Raw genomic sequence first — 22,197 nt, 5'->3', positions numbered from 1 at the left:
AGGTAAGGGTTATGTTTAGGGGTTCCCCAAACTCGGTCCTGGGACCCCAAGGGCTGCACGTTTTGGCGTTTGCCCTAGCACTACACCGCTGATTCAACTAATCATCCAGCTTTGATTGTTTGAATTTGCGGTGTAGTGCTAGGGCAAATCCCAAAACGTGAACCCCTTTGGGTCCCCAGGACCAAGCTTGGGAAACGCTGGTAGGGTAAGGACGTCCCAAGAATTCCGGATAGCAGTAACCATGTACAGCTCAGCTGCTACACCAAGATAACCCATACAGCCGCCTCCAGTAGAGGGCGACTACAACAACTCGTCTACAGAATGCAACATCCTTCAAAGTCAAAGAAGAGGTTACAGAATTCGGGGAGGGGGGGGGCTGGTCCTTTTTTGTTCCGCTGGATAATCGTGCTTGGACGGTGAGCAGGAGCGTAACAGACCGATAAGAAAGCATAGCGCCACGGACAATCTTTTTAGGCCAGGCAAAGAGCGTTCAACCCGGAGGAAAGAAGACCGACGCAAGGTATCACACAAGAGCCGTTCAGCAGCGGTTCTTGTGTTATCAGACAGGCAGCTTTTGTCGTTACAACTCTGTGTGTCTGGGGGTACTGGAGGGGTGGGGGTTTAGCGAGTACGGAGAAGACTACACGCCGAGAGGAGGGGGCTGGAAGTCTGCAACTCTTCCAGCCTGAAAGGGCCGGCGCTGTGACCATAGAACCCTGGACAGTCTAGTGCCCGCGCGGTTAAGTGGATGGGATGGAGCCGGGACCGTCTGGCGCTGGTAGGTCTCTCTCTTTTCTCTGTCAAGGGTTGAATTGTTGCTTATCTTCAGCTATAGCAGCTGATGGTATCATGCAATTGTCCACATTTTTGAAAACGGGCGTCATATCTAGTGCAGCATTCTCTAATGCTAGCTGGCTGGCTGAAAAACCCGTCCATCACAACGATTGTGGGTCTTTTTCAACCATAGCTCGTGCACTATACGAAATGACTTATCATAGCGAGAGACGGGTCTTTTGGTGCACTGACAATGTCCAGGGTCAGGGGCGGGGGCAGGGGGCCGTGGGAATCCCTGGCGTGGAGACACGAGGTAAAGCCTGCCTTCACTACTCAGCACCCCTCTCACTCACACACACCAAATACAAGACTGTCTGTTTTGTCAGTCTGTTCAACATACAGTTTTAGAATGATCGAAAAGTGCACTGATCCAAATGTTATTTATTCACACCCCACCAAAATGAAGCCACAATGAACTAACTCAAGTCTATGTGAACACCACAATTAGTTATGTATTTGAATACTGCAAAGAGTGGCTATTGGACTACCTCCTTATGATGTGATTTTTTACATTTATTTAACTAGGCAGGTCAGTTAAGAACAAATTCTTATATACAATGACAACCCACTGTTCAGGGGCAGAACGACTGATTTTTACCTTGTCAGCTCAGGGATTCGATCTTGCAACCTTTCGGTTACTAGTCCAACGCTATAACCACTAGGCTACCTGTCGCCCCAATATTATTATTTAGATGAGTACATGCTATAGAAATGAAACCACACCTCCATGCAACCCTTTTACATCATGGTCATTCCAATTTAATGTTCATATTGGGTAATGCTAGAGTTATTTACATTTGAATCATTTAGCAGACCCTCTTATCCAGAGCGACTTACAGTTTATGTATTCATCTTAAAATAGCTAGGTGGGACAACCACATATCTTAGTCATAGTACGTAGACTTTTCCTCAAAGTAGTTATCAGCAAAGTCCGTGCTAGTAGCGGTGGGGCGGAAGTCAAGTGTCAGTGTTATTTCACGAAAGGCTAGTTATGGCATATCAAAAAGCATGTGGTGTTTCACTTTTGTTACTCCGTTCAAGTGGGCAGACAGGCATACAACTCTAAATATTATGATGACCTGTGATATTATGACACTGCGCTTTAGTCTGGTCTGAAGTCCAATCTGTGCATAATCAATGGTCCCCAGGTGTTAGTGTAGATCACAGTTATGTTAGCTAAAATTCACTGTCATTCAAATAGGGTCGGCCTATCGTTCGACAGCTTGTTGACACTTAAATGTGGAGTTGTTTGTTTTTAGGGAGGGGGACAAACAGCTAATGACCCTCGGACCCGCCCATCTCCAGAAGTCTTCTTCTCTGACCAAAGCTACATATTCTTTGTTGTGTATATTCACGCAACTACATTGACTGACTGGCCTCCAGATTTGGGACTAGTATGATTTTACTGAACATCCTATAGGACACCATTTACACATTAATATTAGTCAGTTAATCAGTAACAATTAAAGGAAAATTCCACTCAATCTATCTTTTCGTATTTGTTTCATTAGTCCACTGTTGATCACATGATGCAAAACGCAGCACACTGTGACACTTTCGGTGTTTTCAAAGTTCTATATCTTCCAAACTTGATGGCTCAACAGTGGACTAATGAAACGAATAGCAAAATTATAGTTGAAGTGGTATTTTCCTTAAAATGGCTGTATTGGACCTTTAATCTCAATATCAAATCATTTCTGGCTAGCGATTACCTACCTTACTGTGATCGATTTCAATTCAAATGGTAAAATATGAACAAAAATAGCTTCTTAGAAAAATGTAATTGCTCAAGCAAATATTTAGCTACGACTGACTGGGAGTGGGGCCTAATTGGAGGAGCCTAATGGGAAGGATGTATAACCTGAAAAATAGCTGTTATTGGCAGAGAGAATGACAAACTGTCTTTGCTACTGGCCTATTAGCTTATAGCATCTGATGTCACAGGCGGTCCAAAAACCCCACCCAGCCAAACAAGCTGACATTTCAGACTGTCTTTTCAAACAGCTCTTACACTAAAAGGCATTATCATAATTTTCAGTATTTTTTCCAACCTCCGTGTGGAAATATTTTAAAAAACACAGTAAAATCACATTTAAACTGCACTGCCCCATTTAACACAGACTCTGTCCTCAAGACTAGAATTAAGCTACTAGAATCTTTTATACCTGTACCTCAGGACAGTGTTTGAATACTTATCTGAACCTAAACCTACAACTAGTTAACTCTTAGCTATATCACCATTCCAGACAACTATTAGACATGGGATCATCTCTAGTGATGTCAGCAGGAAATGGATGTGGGAATAGCGTGTGTGTAATTCCATGTTTCAATGATAAAGGAACCCGGCCTAAACCAGACTCCAGGGAGAATCACACACACACCACACACCACATACACACAGTTGACGTGGAAAGGGCCCCAGTGCCAGGGAAAGACTGCTATTGTCTGGGGATGTGTGATCACTGGCTCCACTTCTCACCATCTGCCTCCACTGGGGTGGGGCGGGCTGCCGGTGACGTGTGTGTGTGTGTCAGTGTGTTTAGCCTACTCTGTGTCAAGACTGTTGAGACTTATGCCATAGGCGTAACAAACACACCTTCAGTAGAATAGTCTTAAGTGGTTTATCATGCCAGATTGCCAGTCCGTAGTTGGCTGCTTTTTCAAGGCCGGTTGAGCGTATTCATCCTTGACGGACTGCTGTGCTTGACTACAGGATTTCCAATGCTTGCCTTTTAAACCACAAGCTCTCCGCTCAGCTCAGCTATAGGCCTCGCATGTGAGAGAGGTTAATGACTGGGGAGGAGGCCGCTCGGACCTAATGTGGAAACACTAACGCTGCTTCAGGATGAAAAAGGCCAAGGTCCCCCCCCACACACACACACACACACACACACACACACACACACACACACTACCCCTCCACCCACCATCCCTCCAGGTTTCCTGATCTCCATGACAATGCCAGTGTTGCTGTGGAGTCTCCATGGTAAGGCTGGGAATGTTGGGGGGGACCCCTGTGTTTGTGTGTGTGGTAGTGGGGGCTCTCCCTCTCCCCCAGCCCCCCTGTCTGTGTGATGGAGGAGGAGGGCAGCTGCGGTCTTTGTTGTGATTGTGAGAGGGCTGTTCTCTGGGGAAGCAGAGGTTAAGACATGGGCTGGTCAGGGCTGGGCTGGGCCCCCTCTCAGGCAGGGAGGAAGGCAGGAGTCTCACAATTTACCAGGCCCATCTCAAGTCCTACACCTGTTGAACTTCACATACTTGTTTTCCTCACTGCAATGCACTAGTTAGTGCACATGCACTTTGTATTGTATTCACTCTGCTCAGTACGAACGTTTCAAATTATGTTTGAAAAGAGGCTAGCAGTAGAATTAATGTCAAACGAAAACATCTCAAATGCAGGCTTTTTGTCGTCTTCCCGTGACCGTAGGATTGTATACCTATGCTACTATCGCTAACTAAGGCACATTTGTGATTGTTCCATCTCATGTAGGCTGAGGTCATTTTTTATACAAAATCACACTAGAAGCCCTTGTGAGGCTAGCCTACTCCTCCGCTAGCAGTTTCTGACCCTGCCTGTGTGTTTAAGGGAATGTCTCTATCTTTCTTTCAGTGTCTGTCTGGCTTGGTGTATCCAGCGTCGCCCTAATGTATTCTTTTTCTCTCTCACCCTTAATTCTCATTGAACCACCAACCACCCCTCTCCCCTCCTCTTTCGTTCACACCCCCCCTCCTCTCACCCGAATCGCTTTGTTCCTTCTCCCCCCTCTCCCGCTATTATCCCTCATCAATATCCTTGTCTCGTGTCACCCTCTCACCCCCCCTCTCTCTCCCATGTACACCCATTCCTTCATTCTTTATCCCCATATTTTGCTGCTCAAACTTTTCCTTCCTGTCCGTCTGTTGCTCTTTTCTTCCTCTCTACGTCTTCCTGACTCTTCCTGACTCTTCCTGACTCGTCATCCCACTCATGCCCCCCTCTCTGCCCATCATCTCATCATTACATGCCCCCTCTCTGCCCATCATCTCATCATTACATGCCCCCTCTCTGCCCATCATCTCATCATTATATGCCCCCTCTCTCTGCCCATCATCTCATCATTACATGCCCCCTCTCTGCCCATCATCTCATCATTACATGCCCCCTCTCTGCCCATCATCTCATCATTACATGCCCCCTCTCTGCCCATCATCTCATCATTACATGCCCCCTCTCTGCCCATCATCTCATCATTACATGCCCCCTCTCTGCCCATCATCTCATCATTACATGCCCCCTCTCTGCCCATCATCTCATCATTACATGCCCCCTCTCTGCCCATCATCTCATCATTACATGCCCACCTCTCTGCCCATCATCTCATCATTACATGCCCACCTCTCTGCCCATCATCTCATCATTACATGCCCACCTCTCTGCCCATCATCTCATCATTACATGCCCCCTCTCTGCCCATCATCTCATCATTACATGCCCCCTCTCTGCCCATCATCTCATCATTACATGCCCCCTCTCTGCCCATCATCTCATCATGACATGGCCCCCTCTCTGCCCATCATCTCATCATGACATGCCCCCTCTCTGCCCATCATGTCATCATGACATGCCCATGCCCCCCCTCTCTGCCCATCACCTCATCATTACATGCCCCCTCTCTCTGCCCATCATCTCATCATGACATGCCCCCCTCTCTGCCCATCATCTCATCATGACATGCCCATGCCCCCTCTCTGCCCATCATCACATGCCCCCTCTCTCTGCCCATCATCACATGCCCCCTCTCTCCGCCCATCATCACATGCCCCCTCTCTCTGCCCATCATCACATGCCCCCTCTCTCTGCCCATCATCACATGCCCCCTCTCTCTGCCCATCATCACATGCCCCCTCTCTCTGCCCATCATCACATGCCCCCTCTCTCTGCCCATCATCACATGCCCCCTCTCTCTGCCCATCATCACATGCCCCCTCTCTCCCATCACATGCCCCCTCTCTCTGACCATCATCACATGCCCCCTCTCTCTGCCCATCACATGCCCCCTCTCTCTGACCATCATCACATGCCCATGCTCACTTTTCTTTCCTCATTACTCCATTTATTTCCTCATCTCCCATACCCACATCCCTACCGTTTCTGCCCTTGCCTAAACTTCCGACACCTCTGCCCCTCCAGTGCCCATGGGGCCCTTCCCCCCACCCCTGCAGCAGGTGTTCCAGGCACCCCGCCGGCCGGGCATGGGCACGGTGGGCAAGCCCATCAAGCTGCTGGCCAACTACTTTGAGGTGGAGATCCCCAAGATGGACGTGTTCCACTACGAGGTGGACATCAAGCCTGACAAGTGCCCCCGACGGGTCAACAGGTAGAGTAACGTGCCGCCCTACATAGTCTCATGTGCCAGACCTCGTCCCCTGTGGGCAATAGCCTGGGGATTGAGGTTACCCAACTCGACACCTGTCACCCAGGTGTCCCCAACTATAAGTGAAGCAGTGGTCCACTTGATCGCTAACATTTCCCCAAGGTTTTTAAGAACCACAGAATATGGACTGTAGAACTGAGCCATAGCCAGAACTCGGAGGACCACACTCTATGTAGAGGTCAAACAATTTCTCAAGATGATTCAGAGAGAGACTCGCAGTTCATTGGCGCACCATGACTATGACTCTCTCGTCCAGTATCCACCACTAGCCAGGATATGATTAATGGTCTTCGAGATCCACATTGTATGGTGGTCATCATTGGCCAAACCATTCTAAACCCCAGACATGCGTTTCAATGGTTGGCCAATCCATTCTAAACCCCAGACATGCGTTTCAATGGTTGGCCAATCCATTCTAAACCCCAGACATGCGTTTCAATGGTTGGCCAATCCATTCTAAACGCCAGACATGCGTTTCAATGGTTGGCCAATCCATTCTAAACGCCAGACATGCGTTTCAATGGTTGGCCAATCCATTCTAAACCCCAGACATGCGTTTCAATGGTTGGCCAATCCATTCTAAACCCCAGACATGCGTTTCAATGGTTGGCCAATCCATTCTAAACTCCAGACATGTGTTTCAATGGTTGGCCAATCCATTCTAAACCCCAGACATGTTTCAATGGTTGGCCAATTCATTCTAAACTCCAGACATGTGTTTCAATGGTTGGCCAATCCATTCTAAACCCCAGACATGTGTTTCAATGGTTGGCCAATCCATTCTAAACCCCAGACATGTGTTTCAATGGTTGGCCAATCCATTCTAAACCCCAGACATGTGTTTCAATGGTTGGCCAATCCATCCTAAACCCCAGACATGCGTTTCAATGGTTGGCCAATCCATTCTAAACCCCAGACATGCGTTTCAATGGTTGGCCAATCCATTCTAAACGCAGACATGCGTTTCAATGGTTGGCCAATCCATTCTAAACGCCAGACATGCGTTTCAATGGTTGGCCAATCCATTCTAAACCCCAGACATGCGTTTCAATGGTTGGCCAATCCATTCTAAACCCCAGACATGCGTTTCAATGGTTGGCCAATCCATTCTAAACTCCAGACATGTGTTTCAGGTTGGCCAATCCATTCTAAACCCCAGACATGTGTTTCAATGGTTGGCCAATTCATTCTAAACTCCAGACATGTGTTTCAATGGTTGGCCAATCCATTCTAAACCCCAGACATGTGTTTTTGTGGTTTTGGCAATCCATTCTAAACCCCAGACATGTGTTTCAATGGTTGGCCAATCCATTCTAAACCCCAGACATGTGTTTCAATGGTTGGCCAATCCATTCTAAACCCCAGACATGAGAAGGTAGGCATAAGGGAGAGAAAGTGTTTCAATGATTGGCCAATCCATTCTAAACCCCAGACATGTGTTTCAATGGTTGGCCAATCCATTCTAAACCCCAGACATGTGTTTCAATGGTTGGCCAATCCATTCTAAACCCCAGACATGCTGCTTTCAATGATTGGCCAATCCATTCTAAACCCCAGACATGTGTTTCAATGGTTGGCCAATCCATTCTAAACCCCAGACATGTGTTTCAATGGTTGGCCAATCCATTCTAAACCCCCCTGACATGCGTTTCAATGGTTGGCCAATCCATTCTAAACTCCAGACATGTGTTTCAATGGTTGGCCAATCCATTCTAAACCCCAGACATGTGTTTCAATGGTTGGCCAATCCATTCTAAACCCCAGACATGTGTTTCAATGGTTGGCCAATCCATTCTAAACCCCAGACATGCGTTTCAATGATTGGCCAATTGAGCCATCTGCATTTCTTTCCTTTGATTGGACTGAGGATTTCAGCTGTTGTACAACCTCCTAGACTGTAACTCAACTGCTGTATATCCAACAACAACAAAAATAGCACCTCGCTCTCTCTTTCTCTCTTTCTCTCTCTTTCTGTTACTTGATTAACAGAAAAGCTGAGTCAAATCCGAAGTTTTACTTTGCCTGATGAAAATGTTCCATACGAAGTACACACACCGAACACATCTTGGAGCTTCCTGCTTCATTCTTACTTAGTAGGAGTTTTTTTCCCTTCTCAAACAAAGGGTCCATGCAGGCATGCGAAAGGTCAACCCCACATGACCTCTCCTTTTCAACCCCGTCCACTCTACCCCCACACTTAGACGAAAGCCACGGCACCATGTATTCAGGGGTGCCGTGGCCCCACAGCTACCTCCCCTACCTCCCTTTGTCCTAGGGATTCCCCCACAACCATGAGACCATCACCTTTCACCAGCTGTATCCTGCTTGATCCATAACCAATCGAATCGGGTCTTTCCTGCTTCCCCAAAAAACACCCATCCTAAATCCAGATTTCTGATAGGATGTTGGGTTTAATTTGGACCACTACATTTGTTGACAGATGGTCGTCTTTTGTGGTTTTGTCACCTCTGATGGCCATGATGGTGAACCTGGTGTGTTTGACTCTGTGTCGCCCCCTGCAGGGAAGTGGTGGAATACATGGTGCAGCACTTCAAGCCCCAGCTCTTTGGCGACAGGAAGCCGGTGTACGACGGCAAGAAGAATATCTATACGGTGCTAGCACTCCCTATCGGAAGTGAGAAGGTAGGCATAAGGGAGAGAAAGTGTGTACTATACATTTTGAGCAAGTCCCCTTCTACTCCCATCTGTCCATTCCATTTCTTTATCCTGTAACCCCCATCTCCCCTCCGCCTACACTCTCTTCCATCGCTCCATATTCTGCTCTTGCTCACCCCCCCCTCTTTCTCCCTGAAGGTGGACTTTGAGGTGACTATCCCCGGGGAGGGGAAGGATCGTATCTTCAAGGTGTCTATCCGCTTCCTGGCCACGGTGTCATGGCGTCTGCTCCAGGAGACACTGGTCAGCGGGCGCCTGCAGGTTCCCCTGGACTCTGTCCAAGCCCTGGATGTGGCCATGCGCCACCTAGCCTCAATGAGGTACGGTACACTAAGTACATCCAGCAATGTACACACACACAGACAGACAGGCAGACACACACACAGACAGACAGACAGACAGACAGACACAGACAGACAGACAGACACATAGACGGGCAGACGGACACATAGACGGACACATAGACGGGCAGACGGACACATAGACGGGCAGACGGACACATAGACGGACACATAGACGGGCAGACGGACACATAGACGGGCAGACCGGTAGGAGGGCACACACAAATGCAAACACACACACTATGAAAGCAAGGGCAGAGAAGCTTGTAGCTAATTGCAAAGCTAGGATCTATGATGCACAAACAGGCAGAACACGCAAACACACTCGCCACAGGACACTGTGTGCATGTTGTCTTCTAACTGATTGAAAGGCATATGTTTGCCTTGAGGTGTGAACGTTTTGTTATTTTTGATTTATTTTAAAACAATAGCAAGACATTCCTATCAAACTTGTTGAACAGTGATTTAGTTTTAGATTCTATTATATTTACAGATCGAACAGGAGACAACAGATGCCTGATAGCTGAGAACTTGTGTAAAGGTGTCACATGAACAAAATCTAATAATCAGACATTGACTTGGAGGCTTGACTAGATCACAAACACAAGCTGTTGAATCATTCTGCTGGACTTATGTCTGCAAAGCCTTATAGGTGACACAGAATTACTGGACATTGAGTCATGCTGCGGTGCTGAGACTCAAATGACTCATTCTCTATAATGTCATTTTTTGTCATCCAGGTACACTCCGGTGGGACGATCATTCTTCTCCCCACCTGAAGGATACTACCATCCCCTGGGAGGGGGGAGAGAGGTGTGGTTTGGTTTCCACCAGTCTGTACGCCCCGCCATGTGGAAAATGATGCTCAATATTGATGGTGAGTCGGCTGAGTCCCACCAGGCAAGATCTACTCGAGGGTATGAAGTCACAGACCTTGTTGCATCGACGTGATGGAATGAAAATCTGATCACAAGAGGTTATATGTTAGGTCTGCTCTTAAAGTTACATTCACAGTGGTCTATGATTTAACATCCGTTTTGTGCGGTGTAAAAATTCACCGCAGATCATTGCTTAGAAATGACTTCATTCTATAGTATTGGGTTGTGTTCATTAGGCACCAAATGGAAGAAAACTGACCGAAACGGGCAGGAACTACGTGGATTTGTCCAATAAGAAAGTATTTTTCCTTTTCCGCTGAAACATTTTCTTCTATGTTTTCCCTTGCGTGTCCTAGCGAACACAACCCAATGCTTAGGGAATAACACAATCCTATACCACTGGGCTTCGGTCTCCGCTGCACTTCACTTCCATTCAGACTGAATGCATTACTTACTGCTCTCTTTCTCTAGTGTCTGCCACGGCCTTCTACAAAGCCCAGCCGGTGATCGAGTTCATGTGCGAAGTCCTGGACATCCGCAACATAGACGAGCAGCCCAAGACCCTGACCGACTCGCAGAGGGTCCGCTTCACCAAGGAGATCAAAGGTGGGCCGTTGAACAGTGAGTGAGTACCTTCCACACGCCATGCCGCCTGCCTCTCACCAATGCCCCCTCAGACGATCCCCTCACGTCTCTCCCTACTCCACCACTCCTTCCTTCTCCCACCACTCCTTCCTTCTCCCACCACTCCTTCCTTCTCCCACCACTCCTTCCTTCTCCCACCACTCCTTCCTTCTCCACCACTCCTTCCTTCCACCACTCCTTCCTCCCACCACTCCTTCCTTCTCCACCACTCCTTCCTTCCACCACTCACTTCCTCCCACCACTCCTTCTCCCACCACTCCTTCTCCCACCACTCACTCACTCCTTCTCCCACCACTCACTCACTCCTTCTCCCACCACTCACTCACTCCTTCTCCCACCACTCACTCACTCCTTCTCCCACCACTCACTCACTCCTTCTCCCATCACTCACTCACTCCTTCTCCCACCACTCACTCACTCCTTCTCCCACCACTCACTCACTCCTTCTCCCACCACTCACTCACTCCTTCTCCCACCACTCCTTCCTTCTCCCACCACTCCTTCCTTCTCCCACCACTCCTTCCTTCCCCACCACTCCTTCCTCCCACCACTCCTTCTCCCACCACTCACTCACTCCTTCTCCCACCACTCCTTCTCCCACCACTCCTTCTCCCATCACTCTCACTCCTCCTTCTCCCACCACTCACTCCCACCACTCCTTCTCCCACCACTCACTCACTCCTTCTCCCACCACTCACTCACTCCTTCTCCCACCACTCTCACTCACTCCTTCTCCCATCACTCCTCTCCCACCACTCCTTCTCCCACCACTCTCACTCACTCCTTCTCCCATCACTCACTTTCTTCACCATTTCCTTTTCTCCACCTTCTCTTTGACGTTCATCCTAATGCATCCTTCTCTCCACCATGCCCCTTGTTATTTTCTACCACAGGAGTCTCCCCAGAATGTTTTCAATTTCTATGATTGTGATGGAATGCACTATTATGTTTTGTATGAGTTTTCCTAAAGAAATACATTTGAAAGGCCACACGATGGCGCTAAAGAGTAAAGTGTGAACAACTGAAACACTGGTGGAGCAGCACCTCTGTGCACACAGCCTATGGGGAGAGCTCTGTCCTTCCCTTCTCCTCCACCCTCTCCCCATCAACGTCTGTCCCCGTGCCGTCACTACTGCTGGCTCTTATCTTTGTGTGTGTCTGTGCCCTGCTGTCGGTGGGCGTTACCAGGTCTGAAGGTGGAGGTGACCCACTGCGGTCAGATGAAGAGGAAGTACCGCGTCTGCAACGTCACGCGACGCCCCGCCAGCCACCAGACGTGAGTAGCGTCACACGGTTGACCCTACTGATGCTCCCCGGACAACGGATGTTTTGGGTGGATGATATGTCTGCGAGAAGTCCAATAAAAGTCATGACCTGTAAATCATCATTGTCAGTTGGGATATTGGTCTTTTGTGATTCTGACTACAGATATGGTCTGTGACAAGGATGGATATGTTTGTTTTTATTGTCCACATTTTTTCTAGCGTTGAGTGAAGACACCAGTGGTTTTCTAGAGGCGCTTGCATCAATGTGAGGCATGGGGTGACTATTCTCAGGTAGCTTTGTTAGTCATTTAACACCTTTATCACGCATTCCCTACCAGATTTCCCCTGCAGCTTGAGAGCGGACAGACAGTAGAATGTACGGTGGCCCAGTACTTCAAGCAGAAGTACAATCTGCAGCTCAAGTATCCCCACCTGCCCTGCCTCCAGGTGGGGCAGGAGCAGAAGCACACCTACCTGCCCCTGGAGGTGAGAAACATTCAATCCAGTTGCTTTCTGTACTTGAGAAGGAAATCCCTGCTTATATAATATACTCAATGGTTTTTTGTTTTTGTGTCCCTGCAGGTGTGTAACATAGTAGCAGGGCAGCGCTGTATCAAGAAACTGACAGATAATCAGACGTCCACTATGATCAAAGCCACGGCTCGCTCTGCACCTGACAGACAGGAGGAGATCAGCCGGCTGGTGAGTCGGTGGCGCCGCCTGGTGGCTGGAGGCTGCAATGCGAAACTACCAGCTATGAGCATGAGAATTGGCATTAATGAATTTAACACAGACCATCCAACACAGATGAACACATACTACTACTAGACTTGAGGGGAAAAGACTGTACATAGTAAATGACTTCCTTTTATTCTCTCCATGGATCAGATGTGAATTGACAGCAGTGTGAATGTGACACGAGAGAATGAATAACACACATCCTATCTGTTGTCCCCGTCTGTCCACAGATGAAAAATGCCAACTTTAACCTGGACCCGTACATCCAGGAGTTTGGGATCAAGGTGAAGGATGAGATGGCGGAGGTGACGGGAAGGGTGCTGCCTGCCCCTATCCTACAGTATGGAGGACGGGTAAGAGACATCACGCTTATAGTACGGCCACATTAAGCATCCTTTCAATTCTGTGTACTTTAGTGCAAAAAAATAAATAAATGCTGTGTACTTGTTCCAGCACAGTAAATGGAGGAGGAATTCATTTGCTACTCGCATTGGGCTCAGTTCTTTTTTTAGCACAATTTACTGTCCAGATATATACACACTACCGTTCAAAAGTTTGGGGTCACTTAGAAATGTCCTTGTTTTTGAAAGAAAAGCATTTTTTTTTTGTCCATTAAAATAACATCAAATTTATCAGAAATACAGTGTAGACATTGTTAATGTTGTAAATGACTATTGTAGCTGGAAACGGCTGATATTGAATGGAATATCTACATGGGTGTACAGAGACCCATTATCAGCAACAATCACTCCTGTGTTCCAATGGCACGTTGTGTTAGCTAATCCAAGTTTATAATTTTAAAAGGCTAATTGATCATTAGAAAACCCTTTTGCAGTTATGTTAGCATAGCTGAAAACTGTTTTAATTAAAGAATCAATAAAACTGGCCTTCTTCAGACTAGTTGAGTATCTGGAGCATCAGCATTTGTGGGTTTGATTACAGGCTCAAACTGGCCAGAAACAAAGAACTTTCTTATGAAACTTGTCAGTCTATTCTTGTTCTGAGAAATGAAGGCTATTCCATGCGAGAAATTGCCAAGAAACTGAAGATCTCATACAACACGGTGTAATACTCCCTTCACAGAACCGAGTAAACTGACTCTAACCAGAATAGAAGGAGGAGTGGGAGGCCCCGGTGTACAACTGAGCAAGAGGACAAGTACATAAGATTGTCTAGTTTGAGAAACGGATGCCTCCCAAGTCCTCAACTGGCAGCTTCCTTAAATAGTACTCGCAAAACACCAGTCTCAACGTCAACAGTGAAGAGGTGACTCCGGGATGCTGGCCTTCTAGGCAGAGTGGCAAAGAAAAGACATATCTCAGACTGGCCAATAAAAAGAAAAGATGGGTAGATGATGGGTAAAAGAACACAGCCACTGGACAGAGAAACAGCCAAAGTTATTTGTTTCTGGCCATTTTGAGCCTGTAATCAAACCCACAAATGCTGATGCTCCAGATACTCAACTAGTCAGTTTTATTGATTCTTTAATCAGTACAACAGTTTTCAGAGGTGCTAACATAATGGCAAAAGGGTTTTCTAATGATCAATTACCCTTTTTTAAAATAATAAACTTGGATTAACAATGTCTACACTATTTCTGATCAATTTTATGTTATTTTAATGGACCAAAAAATGTGCTTTTTATTCAAAAACAAGGACATTTCTAAGTGACCCCAAACTTTTGAACGGTAGTGTATATGACAGTAACAGCAGGAGTAGCCCACACAGCTACTCACCAGTAGGCTATAGAGTGGTGAGGAGGACTTCACCATTACTTTTCTGGACTCATGTTCACTCAAACATCGTTTTAAGATTTGTTTTTACTATTGACAGTTACTGCTGATTTTGGGATTGTATATCGATTCGCTCTCCTTAAATAGTCATGACTGGTTCGATCTGCCGTAAGACCCCCGTGGTGAAGAATAACATTGCTACTTACCGCGGATCCAAGTTCAGTTTTGAGATCCACTGGCGTCATTGGCGTAGGTTTAGCCGGACGTTACTGACAGGTCTTGGAACTGTGACAACGGGTAGCCACTCCCCGCTTTGCTTGAGGGGAAATGTAGTGATTTTGCCAACACAGCCATGTACACAGTCTTGTACCCTTAACCTTTTTATAAACTGACTACTGTTGATATAAATCAGACCTTATTAGTTTTATGAGTAATCCAGGAATGCCGCGAGTTAATTGACACGAAAGAACCCAAGAAAATAGCAACTCAACAGAGCACCAACGGCTACGATGATTGAGTAAAATACTCCCGGACACAAAGGGTCCACAGAGTTCCTGCTCACCACTCTATATCAAACCAGGCTTCTGGCTTCAGGAGTCAGTCCCCACTACAGTAGGTGTGGATTTCACAGAGTGCAAACAGCCCTGACATTGATCTGGTTCTGAAGCTTTGGTCTCCCACCTGTTCCACCTCACAGAACCGGGCCATCGCCACGCCCAACCAGGGGGTGTGGGACATGAGGGGCAAGCAGTTCTACAACGGTATTGAGATCAAGGTGTGGGCCATCGCCTGCTTCGCCCCCCAGAAACAGTGTCGGGAGGAGGTGCTCAAGTAAGTACCCTTCTGGGAGACGGGGTAGTGTGGGAAATGGATATCTTCAGGCATCATATTAAAGATTCCTGTCAGAGTGCAACAATATTTATCTAAAGATAAAATATTTGCTTTTCTAGGTAGTTTTGTGTGTTAGAATAGTGTGATTTGTTTTATATTTCAAGATTTACTTGCTGTGGTATGGGTTGTGTTCATTAGTGCACACTATGGGAAACGTTCTAAAACATTTTGCAATTGGATGAGCATTCCGTTGGAGAAATCCAGATAATACATCCCTGTTTCAGTCCATTGTCTTCCGTTTTGGTGCTTTAATAAACATAGTCCTGGACTCAGCAGACAGCACCACCATGTGAACCAGGTTCCTTTCCTAACAAAAAAATGTTCACCACTCTCCTCAGGAACTTCACAGACCAGCTGCGTAAGATCTCCAAGGATGCTGGGATGCCCATCCAGGGCCAGCCGTGTTTCTGTAAATACGCCCAGGGAGCCGACAGTGTGGAGCCCATGTTCAGGCACCTGAAGAACACCTACTCTGGACTGCAGCTCATCATCGTCATCCTGCCTGGAAAGACCCCAGTCTACGGTAAGATTGGCCTTATTCATGCCGAGTATGAGTTTATTTATTCTTGTTCACAGATAAAACTGAAGAAATGCAGAATTAACATGACTAACAATTGCATATCATTTAAAATACATAACACATCCGTGACAAATGGAATATTGAACAATTGAAAATATTACAGGACATTTTTCATAAATCAGTGTAGATGATGGGGAGGAGACCGGTTAAATAAGGATTTTTAAGCCTTAAGAGAATTGAGACATGATTTATGTATGTGTGCCTTTCAGTGTGAATGGGCAAGACAAAAGTGTTCCTTTGAATGGGGTGTGGTTAGTAGGTGCCAGGCGTACCGGTTTGTGTCAAGAACTGCAACGCTGCTGGGTTTTCCACGTTCAGCACTTAAACTATTTATTTTATATTTTATTAATCTGACCCTTTAAAAAAAAACTAGCACACATAAAACTTGAAAAAGCCATACGTGCACATGAGTAAAATCATGGAGGATAACACACAAAGTCTGGGACTGATTTCCATTGCGGTCCTCTTGACACAAGATGGCTAGGCAAGATCGAACACTGTTGAACGCAGTATGACAGCAAGATCATAAAACAAATAAGATCTATCTCATCATTGCAATTACTTTCCCATGTGTATCAGGAATGGTGCACCACCGAAAAGACAACCAGCCAACTCGATATTAGGAACATGTTCTTACTGTTTTGTACTCGTGTATAATAGCTTCATTTGAGCAGTTATGGATCTGTACCTAATTGCTGCCTGTTACTGGTCCTGTGTAGCGGAGGTGAAGAGGGTGGGAGACACTCTCCTAGGAATGGCCACTCAGTGTGTCCAGGTGAAGAACGTGGTGAAGACGTCCCCCCAGACCCTCTCCAACCTCTGCCTCAAGATCAACGTCAAGCTGGGGGGAATCAACAATATCCTGGTGCCCCACCAACGGTAAACTTTCACCAAATCTCTCCACTGGGTTGGGTTCATTATGGCATGCAAAGTCCCTTCCTTTTTCAGTTGGTTTTGTTGCGTTTGGTACCTAATGGATACGAACTTGGTCTTAATGTGCTCTGGATGGAAACGCATTCATGTATATGAGCACTCTCTTTTAAAACCAGACAAACTCCTGTGAGTTTGACGGAATTTGTCCCTTCTCCCTTCCTGTCTCACAGGTCAGCAGTGTTCCAGGAGCCTGTTATCTTCCTGGGGGCCGATGTAACACACCCCCCTGCTGGAGATGGGAAGAAGCCCTCCATTACCGCTGTAAGGCTGCTTCTACAATACTACCACTACACCATGTTAACACAAATGATTATGTATTAAGAGTACATCAAATTTTAAGACGAAGGGGTATGAGGAAGAGAAGAAGGGGAAGAGGCTGACTCAGCACTGACTCACAGACGGGGAAGAAATGACGTCACCCCGATCCTCGCAACCTGGGCCTGGCTGTGGTTGGCTGTGTGGTTGCCAAGCGATCATGACAGGCTGTTGAGTCACACAGCCCTCTGTATGCGTCTGTATGTGCTTCTGTGGGTGTGTGTCTGCGCTTACAGAGGTGGTCAGGAAGGATGACCATTTCTCTCACAATAACAAGGCGTAAGGCTGCGAGGTTACTGTTATAGATGCTGACGACCCAGAGCTTCCCACACCGCCTATCCTGTGCCTCTAGAGGATGCTAGTGCTCACGTTGTATCATTGGCTAGACGTGAATCATAGAACATTGAATGAAATGTTGATGTTATGGGTTGTCTATCTTTTATTTTTCAGCTCGTCTCTCATGTATTTTCCAAATTCTTGCTTTTTAGGAGTGGTTTCTGAATTTTGGATTCACAAAGAGTCTCGAGTAGTAGTGCTGATATAGGATCAGTTGCCTTTTGGCTAATAGTGAATAAGATTACGTGGACAGGGGGGACCAGATCATAGATCATCACTGAAATGCTTTCTGAATACATACGCTAGTCTCTGCATGGCTAGTCTCCTCATTTCTCTTCTTTTGTTTTCTCTCTCTCTCCAGGTGGTAGGCAGTATGGACGCCCACCCCAGCAGGTACTGTGCCACAGTCCGGGTCCAGAGGCCCAGGCAGGAGATTATCGAAGACCTTTCTTACATGGTGCGAGAGCTGCTGATCCAGTTCTACAAGTCGACCCGCTTCAAGCCCACCAGGATCATCTTCTACAGGGACGGGGTGCCCGAGGGGCAGCTCCCGCAGGTACTTCCTGGTCTCTGTCGTTGGGGGTTATAAATGGTTGTCAATAGAGATGGGGATCCATTTTTCATTATTTATAAGTGACAGAGTTGTATTGGCCAGATCACTATATTTTCCCTCACTTTGACCAATAGGCCTAGTAGTTTATAACAGTTAAGTAATGGTATGTAGTTCATCTCTGAATAAGTATGATTTGATATAGTATAGCGTGACAATAATGCAAAATACTGGGAAGAGTTACAGAAAGAGGTGAGTAACGCAATTACCTCTAAAGATATCAGTTGGACAGATAACGAGTAAATGTTAAATTTTTCTGCATAGATACTCCACTACGAGCTTCTGGCCATCAGGGATGCGTGCATCAAGCTGGAGAAGGACTACCAGCCTGGTATCACCTACATCGTGGTCCAGAAGCGCCACCACACACGCCTCTTCTGTGCCGACAAGTCTGAGAGAGTGAGTCAACAGTCCGAGCTATTCTAACCGCAACTGTATCATGCTTTATAGTAGGTTTCACTCTAGAACAGGGGTCTCAAACTATCGGCGCACGGGCCAAATGCGTCCTGTGAGCTTATTTGATGTGGTCTGCGGTTGTAATGTTAGGATAAGCGTTTTGTAATTAAATATCGTGGTCCTGTTATTGTCTTTTTCTGTAGATCGGGAAGAGTGGTAACATTCCTGCAGGGACCACAGTGGACACCAGCATCACTCACCCGTTTGAGTTTGACTTCTACCTTTGCAGTCACGCGGGTATACAGGTGAGTGGGGAGGAGCTTCCTGCTGCTGTCCAGCTGTGTTTGTCTAACCTGAGCCATTCTAAATCTCCTGGCTCTTGAGTCACATGCAGCTCTTTTTTAATGCTCCTTTGTGGCTCCATGGCTATTTAATTTGTATACTTTTATTTGATTATTTATTTAACCATAGAAATCACATTGAGAGTTACATCTCCAACAAAGCAACGTGCATATATTTACGAGATACACAACATAAAACATAACAATGAATGTAAGTTAAAACAGTGCATGTGAGAAACTTTAAAAGAGCAGGTTTAAAAACATATCGTTAGGGCCCTGTGTTTTGCACAATCATGTGACATAGCCAAATTTTGATTCTGTATTTTAAGCCTTATTCGGGAATGAGAATTACACCAAAGATTAAACAATTGTCTGAGGATGGTGCTGGACCACCTGACATGAAAAGGGGACCGTTTGAAGTTAAAGCTTCAAACAAAAGGTTAAAATCCAGGCAAAACACAGGGCCCTAATACTAGTTATTCATGTTTTCAAGTAATCCTCCTCTTTTGAGTGTTGAAATGGTCTCTCCACTCTGCAGGGGACTAGTCGGCCCTCTCATTACTACGTCCTGTGGGACGACAATCGTTTCACCGCCGACGAGCTGCAAATCCTCACCTACCAGCTGTGCCACACCTACGTGCGCTGTACACGCTCCGTCTCCATCCCCGCGCCAGCCTACTACGCCCGCCTCGTGGCCTTCCGTGCCCGCTACCATCTGGTGGACAAGGAGCACGACAGGTGAGCATGGTGGTCTAGTTAACGTTTAACGGGACATTCCACTTAAATCTGTTGTCAGATGTTTAAGACTTCAAATGTAGTCTAATTGTCAAGATGAATTCAAGTTCCATGCCATCCGTTGTGTAGATCCAGCTGTATGCCTCAACCTAAAATGAATGAAGAAGATAAGCACCATATAATTTCCAGATCTTATTCGGTACTTATTGCATCCTGTGTCTTTCTGTCCTTACTGTAGTGGGGAGGGAAGCCATGTCTCTGGTCAGAGTAACGGTCGGGACCCCCAGGCTCTGGCGAAGGCGGTGCAGATTCACCACGACACGCTGAGGACCATGTACTTTGCCTGAGCACCACCCCACACCACCACCACTGTCCTTAAGACTCACCATCCCTCGGTGAGGGGCCTGGGAGCCCACTGGAAGCCTTCCACCTCTCCTCCTCCCTCCATGGTTGTGGCCACCCACACACTCCACACACCTCTCATGACTGACCCACCCCAGTACCAGAACTATACACCCCTCACCTGATCAACCCAGGCAGACTCTGCAGCGTTCTGCACAACGGTTATTATCATCATTGTTGATATTATTAAGTGTTTATTTTTATTTACTTTACCAGGACTGTGTGTTTTTATGTTGCCTTTTTTTTTTTTTTTTTTTTTTTTTTAAGAGAAAAAAGGGTATTATTGTATGCGACCTTCCACACTCCTATGTATGCAATATGGAGGGGAGGAAAACGGGCGCTGAGCTGCCCCGAGACTTTTGACTGCCACCACAATGCTGCCTCTTACCTAATCCGCACGGCGGATGCCAGTGTTCTGTTCCAAGCCCCTGGTACAACAGGAGTCATGGAACCCCCGGGCTGGGGAAGGGCGACAGAAAGGACACTTATTATCGTTTACATTTTTTATCATGAACTCCATTCTTATGTTGCCGTTTAAATTTTTTTATGGCCTTGAGGCGTGCAACGGGGACGGACGGTACTTTAGCACTTAGAGATTAGCATGTAGTCAACGCCGCCCACCCTGCACCTAATATGAAGTGTCTGTGTGAGGCTAGCCCTCTGCTCTTAATAGTGGAAATAGAGCAGAGATTGAAAGAGCAGGTGTATTATATCGTAGATACATGAGACTTAAGTCCTTCACTGTATCTGTGCAGGTTGGGGAGTCTCCTCTTAAAATTAGCCAGTAGAGAGAGGCCAATGTAGAAGTTAGAGGGACCATTGTATTGAGTTTATTGAATATACTTGAATATACTCACACCCCATGCACCTAAACCAGCATTATTATTATTAACCAGCCTAATGTGATGCCTACCAATGGAAAAGGGGCACCTATGTAAACAGGAAGATAATCTTTGTGTCAGAATGCATTGACTCTGCGAAAGCAATTACGAGGCACTTTCTTTACCTGATTGGTTTATGTTACTTCAGAATGGGGAGATTTGTCTTCCCTCAGCCTTCACACACAGGTCTACACACACACCCCTACCTACCTACCTACATAATAGATATTCTCACACCTACAACCTCTCTAAGCTTGCTGAACCAATAGAGTAACAGTAGCAATACAAGGTCTGCATCTTGTCTTTGTAGGTGTGAAAGCAGCAAAAAGACGTGGGCCAGAGAACACTGAATGAAAAGTGTTTCTCCCTTCACTTTTAGCACTTGACCTTGGCTATATGATCATTCTACACATTCTAGCTACACATTCCAACCTATGTCAATGGGGACGATGTACACACCAGTACACTATGTTGACATACGCACACATAGCGCTTCTTTAAAAAAAAAAAAAGAATTGTACATAGCTTGTCCTACCTACAAACATCGACCACAGCGTCGATCAACACAAGCACACTCATTCCCCCTCACATTCTCCTACTGAGTGTGTACCGAGCCACCTCCACGCATGCACTTGCCCCCTTAAAACCCCCACATGAATACTTACCCCCTCCTTCCAACGCCACCGCCCTTTTCCCCCCTATCCATACCCCGCTCAACCCTCTGCCTCGGTTCCCCTCCTCCCAGCCTAGTGTATGATCCCCCATTGGTGCGCTGTGTGCATGGACAACACAGATAGGGGTTTGCTACACAGGTTATTTGGGGGGGGATACTTACTCAATATGTCCTGCCTTCACTTCTGATCACGTTCTGACTTTCTGAAACGCATGAAACACATTTGTATTATTACTGGGTATTCTGAGCCACCTTCTTTCTGTTTTCCTAGAGATAGGAGCTTATTACGCTCACTTTTGCCTGTCAGTCATAGCTTCAGTTGTGTAAGCGGTGAACTGAAAGGCCGTTTTCTGTATTGTTGTGATGAGTAGTGTCAGAGTGTATCCTCAAGGGGGTACTATGCGAAAAGTAGTCTGACAACTTTCACTTCTTGGCCTTCAAGCGCCTCCAATCATGTCTGGTGGGTGGTAGAGCACCTTTTATGTTGGAAGGGAATGACGATCGAGATTTAATGATATGCCAATTTTTGGGGGGGATTCATGTTTATGGACTTACGCACTCAAAATGCTTTTGTACACCA

The 22,197-nt window shown here is 46.5% G+C and overlaps 1 protein-coding gene across 4 annotated transcripts; it reads left to right on the top strand.

Moving 5' to 3' along the window:
• The first annotated feature begins 133 nt into the window (after window positions 1-133).
• On the top strand, window positions 134-21,486 carry LOC112231408 (protein argonaute-1). 4 transcript variants are annotated; one of them, XM_042312450.1, is made up of 19 exons: window positions 134-778; window positions 6,005-6,191; window positions 8,771-8,891; window positions 9,063-9,244; window positions 10,006-10,142; window positions 10,615-10,749; window positions 11,977-12,064; window positions 12,392-12,539; window positions 12,636-12,755; window positions 13,022-13,144; window positions 15,222-15,355; window positions 15,754-15,938; window positions 16,715-16,874; window positions 17,099-17,189; window positions 17,941-18,135; window positions 18,454-18,588; window positions 18,789-18,890; window positions 19,465-19,664; window positions 19,897-21,486. In XM_042312450.1, the coding sequence occupies exons 1-19, from the start codon at window positions 754-756 to the stop codon at window positions 20,006-20,008; spliced, it is 2,580 nt and encodes an 859-aa protein (XP_042168384.1). In that variant the 5' UTR covers window positions 134-753; the 3' UTR covers window positions 20,009-21,486. The 4 variants fall into 4 exon arrangements, with proteins under 4 accessions (XP_042168384.1, XP_042168381.1, XP_042168388.1 ...); XM_042312447.1 differs by having other exon boundaries at window positions 10,615-10,768; window positions 11,960-12,064; XM_042312454.1 differs by having other exon boundaries at window positions 135-778; window positions 19,900-21,486.
• Window positions 21,487-22,197: the final 711 nt, after the last annotated feature.

The sequence above is a fragment of the Oncorhynchus tshawytscha genome, linkage group LG03 (assembly GCF_018296145.1).
Source record: "Oncorhynchus tshawytscha isolate Ot180627B linkage group LG03, Otsh_v2.0, whole genome shotgun sequence".
NCBI lineage: Eukaryota > Metazoa > Chordata > Actinopteri > Salmoniformes > Salmonidae > Oncorhynchus > Oncorhynchus tshawytscha.
This window is presented reverse-complemented; position numbering and strand designations above follow the sequence as displayed.